The sequence below is a fragment of the Lagenorhynchus albirostris genome, chromosome 2, assembly GCF_949774975.1.
Source record: "Lagenorhynchus albirostris chromosome 2, mLagAlb1.1, whole genome shotgun sequence".
Lineage (NCBI taxonomy): Eukaryota > Metazoa > Chordata > Mammalia > Artiodactyla > Delphinidae > Lagenorhynchus > Lagenorhynchus albirostris.
Genome location: NC_083096.1, coordinates 24,844,114 through 24,863,431, shown reverse-complemented (window position 1 = coordinate 24,863,431; position 19,318 = coordinate 24,844,114). Strand labels below are relative to the sequence as shown.

At 36.6% G+C, this 19,318-nt stretch overlaps 2 protein-coding genes across 4 annotated transcripts in view; both read right to left on the bottom strand.

The window, feature by feature from the left end:
• SMYD3 (SET and MYND domain containing 3) overlaps positions 1-19,318 on the bottom strand; it is a 722,658-nt gene that overhangs the window by 453,267 nt on the left and 250,073 nt on the right. The window lies entirely within an intron of this gene.
• LOC132515710 (large ribosomal subunit protein uL23-like) lies at positions 6,096-6,621 on the bottom strand. Its single transcript, XM_060142065.1, has one exon. The coding sequence runs from the start codon at positions 6,618-6,620 to the stop codon at positions 6,150-6,152; it is 471 nt and encodes a 156-aa protein (XP_059998048.1). The 5' UTR covers position 6,621; the 3' UTR covers positions 6,096-6,149.

Below are 19,318 nucleotides of genomic sequence, written 5' to 3'. Positions count from 1 at the left end.
AGAGACATGGTTGGACCTAGGGTCTGTCATACAGACTGAACTAAGTCAGAAAGAGAAAAATAAATATCATATATTAACGCATATATGTGGAATCTAGAAAAACAGTATAGATGAACCGGTTTGCAAGGCAGAAACAGAGACACAGATGTAGAGAACAAACATATGGACACCAAGGTGGGAAAGCAAGGGGGGGGTGTGAATTGGGAGATTGGGATTGACATATATACACTAATATGTATAAAATAGATAACTAATAAGAAACTGCCATACAAAAAAATGAAATAAGATAAACTGCTACAAAAAAATTTTTTTAGGGAAAAAAAAAGAAAGTGTCATAAGCCCTACACTAGTTTCTGTCCTAATCATCCTATATTTAACACCTTCCAGTTCACTGAAATTAAAGAATCATTATCAATTTCTGCTGGAATATGAATAACACATTGTCTTCAAGTCAGATTACAATGCCCTACCTATATACTTACTAATGTGTTATTCAACTGAGGAAGATGCAGAATTATAAAATATAATCCCTGCTCTCAAATTACTTATAGTCTGCTTAGGGATACATAACCATACATGGCTATGTAGGTAAATTGAATACAATTGTGGTCCTCAGATGGGCAACAGCAAGGCTCTGGGGGAAATATACATATAGAGGGAGCCATCTCCACTCATCAGTTTCATGGCAGTGTCACATCCTATCAGAGCTCCCCACCAAGGAAGGAAGTGAAATCACTGTTTGGTTGCAGTCAACATCGAAGTTTATCAGAAGAACAAAATATTTGCTGAACTTAAGGTCCTGAGTCTTTGTGTCTTGGGGTTTGTTCTGGTCTTGGTTTCCTATTTAAATTTTGTTTTCCTGTCCTGGATATTTTTAATGTACCATACGTACTTTTACTGTAGGCTTTCTCAAACCCTCTATGGAACAAACTGGAGCACAAATATGATTAAACAACCAAATGAAAAACAAATAAATGAGTACATTTTAAAAGTTCTGTTATTACCATCACCAAAAACAAATGAATATCTGGGCAGGAAAACCTGGTTAAATTAGTAATTGACTGAGACCTTGGCCTTCTATGTTATCTATGATTACATGGTTGAACTTGCACTTACAGAGTTGGAAAACCTGTAGCTGTAACTTTTCATACAGTATTCAGAGTAAAGTCTGACCATGAAAGAATCACCTTTGCAATACTGAGAAATAAGGTCCTCAGTGGGGATGAGTACCACCCCTCAAGGGTGGTGCAGAAATGTCATAAGGCTTACTCAGAACCACAACATTTTTCAAACATTTTCTACTTTAAATCTCAAGTTTTTACCTCTTAGATACAAGTTGCTATTATTTTGTTGAGATGTTTCATTTATAAAATGTTTCACTTCTCTCTCCCTTTGGGGGCTGGGGATTATCCCGAGGGTGTTGAGTGTCTGCTCTTTTCTTAATATAGTAGAAAGTATATACTTTAGCCTGTTCCAAAGTATTTTTGTTCCCAATCTTTACTCTAATTTTTAAGTTTCACTTTATTTGGAGATGAAACCATAAGGAAAAAATAAAAGCTAGTAGCTGTTTAATTCCTTCAGCAACTTTATAGATTCCAGGTTCTTGGTCTGTTTAGCCATAGTAGAATTTATGAAAATCTAAAACATTAATGATGCCTGAAAGGCAGGCTGCCACACAGAGATGAACACATTGCCTGTTCTGATAGCAGAATTATAGAAATTTGAAACCTCAGCATTTTGAAGATCATTAAGCTATCATTTTTGTATGCATTCAGAATATTTCATGAATAATGTTTAGATGGAGTTCATATAAACCCAATTCATATTAGAACTGAAATATTTTTTCTTTATAGAAAACGTAACTAGACAGTAAAAATAGATGTTTAAATATTTATAGAAGGCAACAGAAAACACTGTGGAAAAATTCAGTAAAAGCAGTGTTAGTAGTGCTTCCTGTCCCTTTTTATAGTACGGAAAAATATGAAGCACAAAGAATGTGATTATATATGCAGAAGATCAGCTCTTATGGTGTAAATTTTATATCTGCCATTACAGACCAACATAGCATCTTTCACTGTCAAATTGAGTTAGCTGTGGAGCATATCATGGATGGCTTTAAAGCTATTTTCCATTAATAATAAGGCATTTAAAAATATGAAAATAAATTATTACAGTATATACCACTGGTGCTTTCAGTTTGCTGATTTGCGTGAATTAAATCCTATTTATAGGGTAGCATTATTGAAAGTGAATGGAGGAAAATGATCCAGAAAATCAGGACTTCTTTCACATTCACAAATTGGAAGCCTCATTCTCTCCAATGAAGTGAGTCAGCACTTCAGAATTAAAAATTCTACTCTGCAGCTAGTCTCAAGGTGCATTTTAAATGGAGTCACTCAAGAAAGTGAAAAGTGCAATGCAATTGCATTTAAGTTCCTTGGACTCTTTCAGGTGTGGGAGTTGAGTGATGAGTAGCTGATACGTGAACTGTAGCTAACCCCTTTTATAGCATATTTTTAGAGTTCAATAAAATAAAGGAGGGAAGTGTTTTGTGTTAATGTTTCCTGTGTATAAGAGATGATAATAAAATATTTTTTTACATGGAAACTAATTTAGCAGAGAGTCTCCTAATATATATTTTCCTTTTTATCTATTATTATCCTTCTCCTAAACCACTAGGCTAGGCAAAGTCTGTAACAGTGGTCGATTGAATCTGCGGTTGCCTGGACATATGTTTTAAATTTGACCCAAATTACGCATACGACCCAAAAGTATGCATGGACAGAGTATAAAGCTTTTATTGACGATAGGCTACATTTCAGGTTGTATTTCACATTAGATTGAGAGGTGAGTTGGCTTTTACCCTTAAAATAATCATCTTTTACCTCCAAATAAGAGGGAAAAAAATATTTTAAAACCTTGAAAATGTTTCTTTCTGACTTAACGCTCAATCTGTTGTGTTCTCTGTCCATGAACTAAGAATTCTTTCTGCACCAACTTTTCAAGGTAGGAATCAAAACAATATTGAAATAGTTAAACTTTTTCCTAAGAATTGCCCCATGATTTAAAAAAGAAAAAATTCAATATACGGACAAACTAATAGAATAAATATAGCCAAAGACTGAAAGTAAAGTTCAGAAAAACTCCCCGAATATGTATGAAAAAAGTCTAAGTAATGGATAATTTCGGAAATAAGACTTTGAGGTTAACATCTAGGAAGATCAAGATCTTTTTATTAGGATTTTCAGAAGCAGATAATAGTCAAAACAGAGGGGAGAAAATAATAAATGAAATCATAGAAGAATTCTACACAAAGCCGATAAAAGCTATACCAGTATTCAGACTGAAGAAACTCACTATGTGTTGGGTCAGATTAAAAAAAAAATCTAATAGTCAGATATTACTATTCTCAGTTATAATTCCATGGATTAAAAAATGTGTGTGTGTGCGTGTGTGTGTGTATCCCTACATACTTCTAGAGAGAAAACAGTAAGCTGCAAAAGATACAAGAACTACACTAGAATTACATTTCTCACGAGCCACACTGGATTCTAGAAGATAATGGAGCAATATTTTCAAAGTTCTCAGGGAAAAAAACTTTAGCCAAAAATCTTTTGTCGTCAAAACTATCTATTAATTAAGGCAACAATAAAAAATATTCAAATATGCATAGATATAAGCCATTTAATACTATCCACAATTCCTATATGAAAAATAAATATTTGGAGATTTACTTAAATGAAATGACAATGAATCTAAGAAAAAAGATAACTTGAGATGTCAGAAACAACAGCAGCAGATTGAATCTACTTGACCTTGATTCTTGGAATATTTTCCTTTAAAGAAGACAGGATTAATGGCATTTCCTCTTCTGTGGGTCTGTTCACCTTGCCACCATACTTAGTTCTATGCTTAATAATATTTATATAATTAGAATATTGTAAATGCTGTCTATTGGTTTTTTAGCCTCCTAAACTCAACTAATGAGAAAGTACAGAGGACTGAGTTCTAGTTATGGAAAAGAATTTAATAGTTTATGGCAATGTAAAATAATACTATAAGAAAAATCAAGAAATGTAGGAACATATTATTTAAAACTATGATGGTAGGCATCAGAAGAACAAAAATAATACATTTTAGAAGTGTTTGTTTTTTTTTTTCAGGGAGAGTAATGTTGGAGGAACATTTTCATTTTATACTTAAAAAAACTATATGCATATATTACTTTCCTAGTTTTAAGAAAAGCTTAAAATTTAAAGGGCACTTTCATCAATAGGGGATTGTTAGACTATAGTTCTTCTTTATAATGCAGCAGATAAAACAAATGATAATACTAATGTATTGCTGAAATCAATATTTTTAAGGGAATAAAGTTGCCATATGGATGGACGGCATGACATAATCTAGGTTAAAATGCTTTGATGTTTACATATATTCATGTGAAAAGAAGTCTAGGAGGCTACAGAGCTGCTCTCACTTCTTCTTCTAGTTCTACAGATATTTAAAGGTTTACAGGGGCTTTTAATAATCACCTTTGCAGTTGTAACACTCAATAAAGACATTTTGAAAAATGAAATTATTTGAAGCCCAGAGAAGGGGAATGACTTGACCCTGACCAGATCAGCCAGGAAGCAAGTGGCAGAATCAAAACTGAAATCCAGTCAGTACTGGGGTTGCCAAGGCTTGGGAAATTTTAGCCCGCCTCTCCAAATTTCCATCAGCCTTCCTAAGCCACCCCTAATAAAAATGTTAACAACAACATCAACAATAACAATGACAAATATATGTGTTAAGTTTTATGTAAAGTGTGAATAAAAGTATCTTCAGGGGAAAAATAAGTCTATATCTCTGCCATCTTGGTGTGGGATCGGGATGATAAGGAAAGGCTTAATAAAGGAGGTGACTGCTGGGTAAAGCCTTGGACAACGGGCATAGTTTGTGACAGACCAAGGTGAGAGCAGAGCTGTGGTCAGAGTTATTCCAGGTACTGCAAGGGCACCAAAAAAGAACTTGTGTGACAAAGGCAGTCTTTTCTGTTACTATTCATGTTTCTTGTGAAATAAAACCGCAGGTACCATAAGATCAAGGATCCCACCACAAGGACAAAGACAAAAGCCAGGTGGTAAAGGGGAAGAGAAGAGAAAGATCATATTAAAAAATTTTTTGGACTAAAGAAGGCCATAGTAATTGAATGTAAACCTTAGCCCTGGCTTTCCTAGCAGCTGGAAAGAAAGTGAAATCATTGTCTGGTAGCAGTCAGCATCTCAGTTTATCAGAAGAACAAAATAATGCTATGTGCTAAATCAAAGACATTAGTAATATGCTGTGGGAAAGTAGGAGAATGCTGTAATTCTGACTAGATGGTCAGGAAAGGCATCACAAAGGAGGTAGACCGTGAACTGCATTGAGAAGGTTTTGCCTGGCAGAGGGGACAAGTAGAAAGAACATCATAAATACAGAGATGAAGATTGGACAGAAGCTGGATTACGGAGCAGTCATGTCATGGGATAACTTAGTTTAACAATCTCCCCTTTTCTAGAAACGTTTACCAAACGCTCATTTCTGAGCTATATGGCCCTGCTGACTGATGCCTAACCCAAACCAGTCCAAACAGATTCCCATTCTAGGGTACAAAGGTTTGAAACAGAGACACTCAGAGACAGGCCACTGCTGGAGTGGTCGCATCTAAGGGAGCATTCCAGAGGATGTGCAGGTCCACGAGTTCTGACTTAGCTACCAAGGAATTTGTTTGATCTCATGAAATAATCCAAGGTTCTATCAACTAATTCCCCTTTGACCTAAGCTAGCCAGAGTTGGTTTCTGTTACACTCAATACCAAGTCTCTTAATTAACATACTATCTTGGGGAAATGGCTGTGGCTGCACAGGAAGGAGAGTGATGTCATGTGGTAGGAACTGCTCGAGGCCTTGAATGCTGGATCAAGGTGAGCCGTTAGTCCAAAGGGCAGAACTTAGGTCTGGTTTATGAGCCAAGTTTTAATGTAATATGGATCCAGGAACATAGGGTCTTTTGGTTCCACTAAGCCTACAGCATGTATCTTGACTGCAAAGAAAAATATCTTGCATCGCTTTTTTTTTTTTATATATAGTGAAAACTTTTATATTTAGAATTAGTCAGCTGGACTCAGTTTAGATGATCCCAATTTTGTTGGCAACATCCAAAGCGTCATAGTCAGGAGCCGGTCGAACATATGCCTTCTTCTCTCCATCAGGCCTGATCAGGGTGTTGACCTTAGCCACGTCAGTGTCATAGAGCTTTTTCACGGCCTGTTTAATTTGGTGCTTGTTGGCCCTGACATCCACAATGAACACCAGTGTGTTGCTGTCTTCTATTTTCTTCATGGCTGACTCGGTGGTGAGGGGGAACTTGATGATGGCATAGTGGTCAAGCTTGTTTCTCCTAGGGGTGCCCTTCTGAGGATATTTGGGCTGCTTCCTGAGCCGCGGTGTTTTGGGCCGTTGGAAGGTAGGTGACGTCCGGATCTTCTTTTTTGTGTGGCTGTGGACGCCTTTCAACGCTGCTTTCTTGGCCTTCAAAGGCTTTGCTTTGGCTTCGGCTTTGGGAGGGGCAGGGACTTCCTTCTTCGCCTTCGGCGCCATCTTCCTGCATCGCTTTTTAACCAAAATTCAAGTGTGCAGCTCCGGGATGATCCCAGTCATACCATACTGTAGGGTAGATCTGCTCACACTTCCCTTTCCTTTACCCTTTCCTTTTCTCCCCTTCCTTTCCCTTCCCTTCATTGATTGAAACATCTAAGTTTCAGTAAGGTTTCTGATTTAAAGGAACACTATGGTGCATCCTCCTGTATCACAAATAATTACATCCTTAATTTATTTTGTAAGTCAAGGGCATTTGTGAATGAGAATTTTCTCTAGCCAGACGTACATATGGAAATTGATACATACCGAAGTCCTACATCTAATGAACTCATTACTGGGACTGTGCTGTGAAGAAAAGAGAAATAATGGCCATCTCTCCCTCTGATTATGTGTGGTTATCACAAGATCTATAATTTGTAACAAAGGTTTACTCCAGGGAAGTCAGTGGCCATGAGCCTGGCTGACCCCAGTTCACATGGGAACCAACCACTGATATGGCATGTAAAAAAGGACAAGCAATTCAAGAGATGACAAAGCCTGAGAGGTTACCAGAAAATGAAATTGGAGAGTGGGAGGTGACAGCCAAGTTACTATGCTGCCCTTACCAATTTAGTATACAAATGAGAAAAGAGTCAAACATACAGCTTCATCCATGACAAAACTGGGTAATGAGCTTTTCGTCAAATGTAAGGGACCAGACTGAATTAAAGAGCAATCTTTTTCACTATGCAGGCAACAAATGGCTAAATAATTAGGGAATGGGAGGGCTTCTACTTAATAACCTAAGGGATTTAGGGCCTTCACCTTCTTAAGATCATGTCACCACCTGGGCAGAGTATGAATTACACACTAGTACAGCATTCTCATTTGAGTTGCAGCATTAATATTGATGAGATGTTCTGACCCAAGAGAGAAATGTGACATGAAATCACAGGAATTTATTTTCCAACAGCTTAAAAAAATAAAAAAAGACAATAAATCAGGGTGTGATGCTCACTTGAGATGGAGTTTGGGTGGGGACTACAGAGGGTAAATAGGCACTTTTATTTCTTCCTGATAAAATTACCATCTTGGTGTTAGCACCCAGGGTGGTACCAGGCTGACGGTGGTATACCCAAAACGAACATGCCAAGAACCAGGCAGCTGCCAACAAAGGAGAAGAGGTCAAGACCAAGACTCCAGTTAGCTGGGAGATGTGGAACTTGAAGAAGCCCCACTGATTCAGTGAAAAGAAGGTGATTTCCTTGATAACAATGGCACCTCCAGAACTGTACATCTCCAATTCATAAGCTCCAGCCTACAATTATGATTACCAATGCTGTTTATTTTTAAAAAACACCTAAATTATAAAGATATTCAAGTATACTTATGACATATAATGTACAAATAAAGGAAAATAGAGAATTTTAAGTATAGTCTATAAAATTTATTGTTCAAAGGTATTCTTTACATTGAATAAATATAAATAAATGTGCTTTATTATATTGAATTGGACATTGCTCTAGTTATCCAAATGAGATCCTACCTGGAGTACAAATATACATTTCTCTACTGGACAGTCCAACTGAGTCTATTTGAGTAGCTAAGGTTCCTGTCATAGTGGAAAGAGCACCAATCCCAAGTAATGAGGTTTCCAAGTGGAGTCATTATCATAAGTGGAGAAATTCAATCCATGCTCCATATTACTTCAGAGCCAGTATAACTTATGAAGAGTGAATTATTCATGTTATATATTATATATCTGTTATGATCTAAAAAGCTTCATATTCATAAATGAATTCTATCAAATGAAATAAATGGCACTTACTAGGCACTTTATAATGTGCATTAATAGTATAACTATAATTTTTATTTAATCCCCACAGGAGCCCTATGAAGTTGCTATTTTTAGCATCCTCATTTTACAGATGTGGAAACTAAGGCATAGAGAAGATGCCCAAATGACACAGTGTTTCTGCCAAAATTCAAGCCCAACTTGCCTGATTCCAACATTTTAAACTGTTGAATATGATTATAGTATCTGAAGTAGGGATGAAGACATCTGAATTCCAATTATTCAGATAAGTAAATGCTTTTATGGAGAAAATAACATTCAGCATATGTCTTGGTTAGCTACAGATGTCAAATACCCAGATTACACATCCAACCACTAAATGTACTAATAGGCCAAATGCTAAAACAACTTCCTTATTAGGCTTGAAGGTTATAGAGCTGTGAATACACTTGGCTCCTGATCTGAATGCAGGCTGCTACTCCGCTATGTCCGTTGTGTCGTATGACTTTGCACTGAGCCCCCAGAGGAACCGCAATGAAAAATTAGCTGCTCAGTATAACAAGTTGCCAGATGCTGGACTCCAGCAGGTTACGGCATCTCAAAGTCCTTGTGCAACTTGGGAGGAAATATCCCGAGCCCCAGATCTCGAACTTCATGTGTTATAAGTACAATGCTAAAAACTCAAGTTTCATTTCTTGTGATTAAATACACGACCTTAAAAGGCTTTTTAAAGAAAACAAAAACTACTGTAACACTTTTTATTTTCTAGCTAAGTGTCACCTATTTTCTTCACAGTGATAAATTCAAGTGGGTTACAATGTCTGCTTTGGAAATTTTTAGTAGTCTTTTCCTCCTAAAAGAATCCAGGGGGACTTCCCTGGAGGTCCAGTAGTTAAAGACTCTGTGCTTCCAATGCAGGGAGTGCGGGTTCAATCCCTGGTCGGGGAACTAAGATCCCACATGCTGCCTGGCACGGCCAAAAAGTAAAAAAAAAAAAGGTTTGGGTCTCAATTTAAATAGTTATCAGGGAGTGAGGGTATCTCTTTTGATAACAAATTCTGAAGTAAAAGATTAGGACATTGAGTCATTGAGAAAGTGTTTGGGAGTAAACTGTTTCATAAAACTGAAAAATAACCACAAGAAAGTGACGCTGGGGCCAGTAAGACAAAGACTGATGATTTAATGATTTTGCCCAGACTGTTTCCTGACCACATAATCAAATCATGCCCTCTAACTAATGTAATATACACAGGAAAAGTCTGGTCACAAAACAGAAGCTGGGCTCTGACGCACTGATTTTGGATTTTGAAGATTTCACAAGATTTAAAATCTTCCTGTCTCATCCAAAAGTTGCTCTTCTTTCCAACTCAAAACTTCTCCAGAGACAACATTTTATTGGAAAGTAATTTTGACGAAATCAGGCCAATTAGTACACACAAACTAATTTCTCTAAGTCTGGAAACTTCATTTCAATTCAGATCTAAGTGCCTGCTTTCACTAATTCACAAAGGCTGCCTCTTCTGCATGGTTTTCCTGATAAAGCTTAGTCTGAGTCATCTGTTCCACCATCAACTACTGATCAGTATTTAAACACTTCTTTTCCTAAACCAAAGCTGCTCCTGGGTTTCCTCTTGCTTATGTTCTAATCCTCACGTGATAGCTCTGCATTCAAGCTCCGAAAGCCTGGATTGTAGACCCACATCTCTGGGCAAATCATGTAACCAATCTGGCCTCACCTTCCTCATCTAAAGAATGAGGAAACTATCTACCTGCTTCACAGTGTTCTGAGGATCAACTGAGATCATGAACAAGATGTGAAAATTGTACGGGCAACAAAACATAGGATGATATCACTATTATTGTTATGCAACATTCCACACAAGATGTAGAAAAGACATAAAATTTACATGAATTTTTCCCCAGGTTTTAATTCATGAAAAAGTGCCCAGAATGGACCTTTATACAGTGTTGTTGTTGTTGTTGTTTTAATTTCCTCAATGCACTGGAAAAAATATTCCTGAAAAAAATGATAGGTTCTGTAAAAGTCTTCATTTAAAGTCATATTTGAGAATCATGGTGCAGCATGATTAAACAGTTTTTATCTAAAGCAACATCAAAATACAGCTTCTCTTTCCCCTTTAAAAAAAGTTTGTCTCTGTGTGTGTGTGTATGTGTGTGTGTGTTGTGTGTTGTGTGCATGTGTGTTTATGTACTTTGAAAACTTGTTTTCCTTATCAGTTAATAATATAAGGTCAGGGCTTCCCTGGTGGCGCAGTGGCTGAGAGTCCGCCTGCCAATGCAGGGGACACGGGTTCGTGCCCTGGTCTGGGAAGATCCCACATACCGCGGAGCGGCTGGGCCCGTGAGCCATGGCCGCTGAGCCTGCGCGTCCGGAGCCTGTGCTCCGCTGCAACGGGAGAGGCCACAACAGTGAGAGGCCCGCGTACCGCAAAAAAAAAAAAAAAAGACTTATAAGTAGGATAACCATATAATGTATCACTTAAAATAGGGACACTCGATAATAAAATGATGCCTTAAAATAATTAGTATTTAATATTTTAAAAAAAAAATAATATAAGGTCACATTAAGTCTATTGCCCTTACCTTTCACTGCAATATATCTGCTTTGACAACTGTTTCTTAGATAGGATATCCTATGAACTTGCAAGTTACTTCCCCCTCAGATCAGTGATCTTGTCCTTTTTATATTAAACTTTGTCTCTTTTCTGCTGATAGCAGTTCCCCCAGGTAGTCAAATCTGGTCCATGTTAACTTGCCTCTAAACTGAGCTGCTTGTGGAAATGTGCCATTATGGAATCCACTAGTCATTTTAAGTGCTTGCAGGGTGAATTCAAATGCATTCCTTTCCATCCCCTTTTTCTTCATTCTCCCACCAACTCTACTTTCTCCTTTCTCTTTCTCTTGATACACAGCTGCAAAATTGTCTCAAAAACTCTTGCTATGAAATCTACATTTAAAAAATGGACTTCTCTATATTCACATGATATACTGATTCTCCAGTCTAACACTTCTCTACAAATTTGGCAACACTATCTAATCTATCCTCACCTTGTGTCTACTGTGACTCCTTTGAAATTTCATTTTCATAGTCCAATATTCACATCTTCAACTATTTCTTGAGAAATTTGGTTGTCATGGAATGTCTATTGAAAGAAAAGCAACTAAGTTCAGAACACTATTTTCAGTGACTGCAAAACTACAGCACGCAATGCAGATAATTTTTCTCATAAGCTAGGTGTAAAGACATATAATGTGCAAACTTCATAAGAGAATATTTTATTTTGAAAAATAAATCTTCACCAGACCAAACACATAAGTTTACAGAAAACCAGTAAGACATCATTACACTTATATAACACCTTGAATAATCCAAAAGGAGCCCGCTGGTAACATCAGAAATAGTCAATAGGGTTGTAACACTGACAAAATGGTAGCATGTGTCTAATGGAATCAGAAATTAAATTACAACTGAAGTTCCATTTCTTAAGGCTATTTTCATGCATTTATAATTTTACCAAGCAAAACAAGAAAAAAGTAAGTTTGATAGATACTTTTAAAGATGACTATGAAACTTTAGACTGTAAATACAACTGTCCTAAATCAAACTTTAAAAAGGCAGCCATCTGGCACCAAAAGCAAAGGCAACAAAAGCAAAAATAAACAACGGGACCACATCAAGCTAAAAAGCTACTTCACAACAAAGAAAATCATGAACAAAATGAAAAGGCAACCTACCATATGGGAGACAATATCTGCAAATCATGTATCAGATAAGGGGTTAATATTCAAAATATATGAAGAGCTCCAACAACTTAACAGTAAAACAACAAACAACCTAATTAAAAAATGGGCAGAGGACACAAATAGACATTTTTCCAAAGAAGATGTAAACAGACGGAGATGGCCAACAGACACATGGAAAGGTACTCAACACCACAAATTATGAGAGAAATACAAATCAAAGCCACAGAAAGATATCTCATACCTGTCAGAATGACTATTATCAAAAGGACAAGAAATAGGGCTTCCCTGGTGGCGCAGTGGTTGAGAGTCCGCCTGTCGATGCAGGGGACACGGGTTCGTGCCCCGGTCCGGTAAGATCCCACATGCCGTGGAACGGCTGGGCCCTTGAGACATGGCTGCTGAGCCTGTGCGTCCGGAGCCTGTGCTCCGCAATGGGAGAGGCCACAACAGTGAGAGGCCCGTGTACCGCAAAAAAAAAAAAAAGACAAGAAATAACAAGTGTTGGTGAGAATAAATAAATACACATACATATATTGGAATGTTATTCAGCCATGAAAAAGAAAGACATCTCACCATTTGAGACAACAGGGATGGACCTTGAAAGCATTATGCTAAGTGAAATAAATCAGACAGAAAAAGATAAATACTTTATGATCTCACTTATATGTGGAATCTTAAAAAACAACAACAACAACTGAGCTCATACATACAGAGAACACACTGGTGGTTGCCAGAGGTGGAGGGTTGGGGGAGGACAAAATGGGTTAAGGGGGCCAAAAGGTACAAACTTCCAGTTATAAATAAGTCAAGAGGATGTAATGGACAGCCTGGTGACTACAATTAGTAATGCTGTATTGCATATTTGCAAGTTGCTAAGAGAGAAAATCTTGAAAGTTCTCATAAAGAAAAAGTCTGTAAGGATGTACAGTGACAGATGTTAACTAGACTTATTGTGGTGATAATTTGCAATACACACAAATATTGAATCATTATGTTGTACACCTGAAACGAATATAGTGTTGTATGTCATTTATACCTCAATAAAAACCAAAAAAGGTAGCCATCTTTGAATAATAGTTAATAGCTTTAAGAGATCAATAAACTAAAATGAAAACCTGAATGCCAACTACTTTAAGCTCTTCTAACAATTAAAGACACCCTACATGTAGTTCTGGAAGTTTGTTTCAGATGTGATTTCTTAATTCAAAGGAAATCAATAGATAGAACCAACACAAATTTGTGTTGGGAGTGGGTAGTCTATTTGAGTTGGAGGTGAGGATTGTGTTGCTGGATTTGAGGTTTGGGGGTGAGGGAAAGGAACTTCACAGAGGAACAACTTTTTTTCTCATAATAGAAAGTAACCTGAGTTGACTTCAAATAGTAGTGCCTTCCTTGAGATATTTATAGGTAGGTTGTAGATATAAGACACATCTACAGAATGTTATCACTTTGTGATTGGAGCTCGTCTCAAGTGCAACAACAGCCGGCCTGCATCCCTAAAAGGGCCCTTGACAGTGTACTATTTCAGTTGACTTTGAAGGGTTTCATCCTTTATTCCCATTTCCCTACCCTACTCTACATATGATACAATAACAAAAAGATAACACTTACACAGTGTTTGCACAGGTGGGAACTATTATTATACCCATTTTTCAGGTAAAGAAACTGAAGCACAGAGAAGTCAGTAACTTGCCCAAGGTCATACATTCAGTGGTAGGAACAAATCATATGTATAATTACATTGACTCCAAAATATAATGAAATAAATTTGTTCTCTGTTAAAGATTTCTGTTTAATTCTGCTCTGAGTAGTACATTCTATTGTTTTAGATTCATTCCCTTTACTGAAAGCAGATTTCTTTTCAGATTCATTTAGCCAGATTTTACTACCTACATTAAACCTATCACTGGGTACAAAGCAACTGGTTTTAATGAGGCCTTGGTTACTGTAAGCAATGTAGTGTATAAGGCAGAGGCATCTTTTCATAAATACTCCTTTCATAGAAGAAACAAAGGCATATTTCAAAAAAGAGAATTTGTGGATTTCAGTTATAGATTGTGTCTGAAATAAATATATTCATACATGACATCATATTTAAGTATACACTAGCAGAACAAATCCTATTAATCCATAGTAAATAAACACTCAGTTCTATTACAATACATGGAAGTCATCAAGCAGACAATACTTTTTTCATTAAACCCTGAATCATTGTGTCCTGCCAGCAGCATGAAATAAATTAATGTTTAATATTTAATACTATATGATGGTAATAATGAACCAAATATGTATTTTAAATTTTATGTTATTTGACATTTCAATTTTAACTCAAAAGTATTTCTAAAAGGGTTGAAAATCTGTGCTTGAAAGTAATAGTTTAAATTTAATAAGTGTTTCTGGCTTTTTAATGCCACCTTACGGTCATAGCATTCGATCCTTTAATGATGATTCAAATCCAATTTCAGAAAATGTCAGGAATTTTTAGCATTAAAGATATGATAATCTTCAAACGAAGACATCCATAAAATCAAAAAATATAGAAAGGTCATCAAATGACCTATGGGATTTTAAAAATTATGTATAAAATGATCAGTTTAGCAATCAAAGTTTTTAAATGGTTAAATTTAAAGATAGACAAAGCACAAAACACATTATTAAAATATGAATTGACCTTAAGCGAAAACACAGCTTTGCATTTAGCATATTTCACACTAGCAATTCTTAAAAACAGCAATAGGGACCAAAACGAATCAGTTCACTGTTGTCTAATAGGAAAAACAGATCATTTTCTCTTCCTATTAAGAAAGAGAGGAAAAAGTTCTTTAAAATATGTGGCATTCTGTGCAGATGGGCACAAACAGCAGCCTGTGTCACACATACATCACATCCCTTTGGCATCACTAGGCTTAACTTCTGTCGATTTTCAATCACGAGGCAAAAATGCAATAAATCTGTTTATAAGAACCATAAAATGTGTAGAAGTGAGGAAAAAATAAGCTGTTGAAATTTCAATACCTACACATCTCTTTCTGTATCCAAATTTTAATCCAATAATACAATTCTGCTGCTTCTGCTCATTTCCCATGTTCTTCTGTTATTATAGAGGACATCTAAATGTAAAAATATTTCATGGGTTTAAGCAATAAATTTGTGAACAAGAGAAGGAGAATTAAGTATGAGGGCAGATGCGGGGGAGTGTGTGGGTGTGTTTGCATGTGTTTTCTTCTTAGAGTCCCAAATCCCTTTGGATTATTAGTGAAGCTCAGACAGAACTTTAAAGCAAATACAGGGAAATGACAACTAAAGTCCAACTTCATAATGTATAAGAATCCCCTGTCCTAGACCTTGACACGCCTTGAGAAGAGGGAAAGGTGTTCTTTATTTTTCACTATTTTACTAACAATTATTAACCATCTGATATGTGTCAGACACACTCCTGGACACACTTCCATATTTTACCTCATTTAGTATTTTTTTAAAAAAATTTTTAAACATTTTATGTAATTTTTAAAGGCTACTTTCCATTCACAGTTATTACAAAATATTGGCTATATTCTTTGTGCTGTACAGTAAATCCTTGAGCAATTTTACACCCAATAGTGTGTATTAGTTTGACCCAAAAGTTCGTTCGGGTTCTTCTAAAAGACTGTGTGGAAAAACCTGAATGAGCTTTTTGGTCAACCCAATACCTCCCACTCCACCACCCCTACACTGCGCCCCTCAACACTGGTTACCACTAATTTGTTCTTTATTTGTGAATCTGCTACTTTTTTGTTACATTTACTAGTTTGTCATATGTTTTTAGATTCCAAATATAAATGACATCATACAGTATTTGTCGTTCTCTGTCCGACTTAACACTTAGCATAATGTCCTCCAGAGTCCACCCATGCTGCTACAAATGGCAAAATTAGTTTGTTTTTTTTTATAGCTGAGTAGTATTCTATTGTGTATATTAACCATATCTTCTTTATCCATTCATCTGTGGATGGCCACTTAGGTTGCTTCTGTACCTTGGAAAATGTGAATAATTCTGCTATGAACTTTGGGATGCACATATGTTTTCGAATTAGTGTTTTTGTTTTTGTTTTGAATATATACCCAGAAGTAGAATTGCTGGGTCATATGGTAGTTCTATTTTTAGTTTTTTGAGGAACCTCCATACTGTTTTCCACAGTGGCTGTACCAATTTACATCGCACCAAGAGTGACAAGGGTTCCTTTTTCTCCACATCCTTGCCAGCATTTGTTAATTTGATTATAGCCATTTTGACAAGTGTGAGGTGTTATCTCATTGTGGTTTTGATTTGCATTTCCCTGATGATTAGCGATGTTGAGCATCTTTTCATGTGCCTGTTGGCTATCTCCATTTCCTCTTTGGAAAAATGTGTATTCACTTCTCCTGCTCATTTTTTTTTTTTTTTGAGGTACGCGGGCCTCTCACTGTTGTGGCCTCTCCCGTTGCGGAGCACAGGCTCCGGATGCACAGGCTCAGCGGCCATGGCTCATGGGCCCACCGCTCCGCGGCATGTGGGATCTTCCCCGACCAGGGCACGAACCCGCGTCCCCTGCGTCGGCAGGTGGATTCTCAACCACTGCGCCACCAGAGAAGCCACTCCTGCTCATTTTTTAATCAAGTTGTTTGTTTTTTTGATGTTGAGTTGTATGAGCTGTTATATATCTTGAATATTAATCCCTTATTGGTCATATCATTTGCAAATATTTGCTTCCATTCAGTAGGCTGTCTTTTCGTTTTGTCGATTAACTCATTTAACCTTGACAGCAATCCTTCTGACGTGGATTTTATTACCCTTATATTTCTGATGAAGAAACAAACTAAGAACACTAACTAATTTTCCCATTTTAGACCACAATTTCAACTCTGGCCTTCCTTTCAGTTAATAAACATTTCTTAGTATTTTCCGTACATACCAGGCCCTACGTTTAGCTCAGTAACTATCCTAAAAATCCATCTCTCTTTTACTGCACCACATACCCAGTCCCTGACATCCAGCATGGGTACCTAGCCCATATTAGGTTCTTAGTGAAGATTCACTGAATTATTTGGTTAAATAAGTTACTTGTCTCTACAACATAGCATTTAAATAGATATCTGGATCCAGGGTGATTTTACCTCAAAATAGCTTGCTATTCAACACTAAAATACATATTTTAAAAATAATTTTTAAGAGGAATTATTTCACTGACTATGAGCATCCAGGCAACCCACATCAGATGGCAAATACTTGTACTTCAAACTTACACGGAGAAGGAAGTGTGGCGCGGTGGGATACGTGCAGCATGACGCACATTACCTCAACCTAGTGTATAAATAAACCATCACACAGTCATCATCCAATTATTTCAAGACTGTGTGATCTGCATACCCAATTCAGTTACAGACATGACATGGGTATAGTCTTCTAATGCATTTTCACAGACTCAGGGCATAATGCATAGTGTTGGCCAAAAAAGCAACATAAGGAAACCACACAACGTGAAGATTACTTTGTAGTCGGACATCAAGGAGTTTGAATGCTACCTCTGCCATTTACAAACTACCTCATCTTGGGCAAGTTACTTTACTTCTAAGCCTCAGTTTCTACATTGTAAAATGCAGATGATTACAACTGCACCTAGCGTACCCTTCAGAGATGATTGAGGACTAAATGACATGACGTACATAAAATATTTAGCACATGCCCAGGTCAGAGTTATGGTTCATTAAATGTTAGCTTTATATTAGAATAAGAATTAAGCTGGGATGAAGTGAGAGAGTGGCATGGACATATATACACTACCAAATGTAAAATAGATAGCTAGTGGGAAGCAGCTGCAGAGCACAGGGAGATTAGCTCGGTGCTTTATGACCACCTAGAGGGGCGGGATAGGGAGGGTGGGAGGGAGACGCAAGAGGGAGGGGATATGGGGATATATGTACATGTATAGCTGATTCACTTTGTCATAAAGCAGAAACTAACACACCATTGTAAAGCAATTATACTCCAAAAAAGATGTTTAAAACAAAAAAAAGAATTAAGGAAGCTGGGAAATAAATTTTCTGGTAGGTCTGGGGTTGAAGAGACTAGACACCTTTCTACTCTCTGACCTTTAAAGCTTCATAGTAGGTAGGCAAATGCCTGTTCCTGAATCAGCTGATCTCCATAATGTAGGATTCCAGAAAAATCACCTCATTTATTTTTCTTAATTTAACAGCATCCTGCTTAAAACACAAACACATACCTTTTCATACTACCATTCAAAATAACTGCTTATAACTTAATAGTAAAAATGGGAAAAATTACTGATTTCTTTCTAAATTATCCTATACTCCCTCAACAAATTTTACCTTTTAATTCTATAAAGAAAACACTAATTCCTCCCAAAGGCATGATCAAACCCAAAGATTAGTGATAAATCTGAACATTTAAAAAAATATGTCTCAGAAAAAGAAATTATATTAGCCACTTATTCATGTATTAAATGAAAAATGTGTAAGATTGTAACTGGCTTAGATAATTATGTTCCTCCTTATTAGGTGGTACACAATTAATCTTTTATCTCCAAATTACTAATTACTTTGATGTAAGATGTCTATACAACCAACAGATAGATATATTAAGCTCTTAATTTCTAAGTCTTAGCCAAAAGACCATATTGCCCCAATAGAATAAAAACAAATGTTTCGTTTTGTTTTTTTCATTTTATAACCTACATATAGGTATGAGGAAACTCAGGTTTAGAATACAGTCCTCTGAGGGAAGCCAGATAGATGGAAACTTCTCCTGTTAGAAGCAAAACCCATTGTATCTTAACTAATCACTCATTTTATTCTATCACTTGGGTATTCATCTCCTTTTGAATTAGTATATAATTATTCTGGATACAATAATTCAATACAATCATCTTCCAAAGGCCCATTTTCAGTATGTTTTTGAACAAGCAGTAGAAGACAGGAACAAAGCACAAGCTATAGCAGGGCTCAAAACTAATATTATTGCCTACAAAGAAAACAACAACCTGCCCAAACGTGGCACAGGTACACTAAATAAGCAGAAGTGATAGGTCTTGACAGCCTGGGAAAGATTTAGTTAGTAAAGTCAGACATCTAGGCATTCAGCTCGGTCACCAGTGTGAAGATTAGTAAAACTGAGACAACA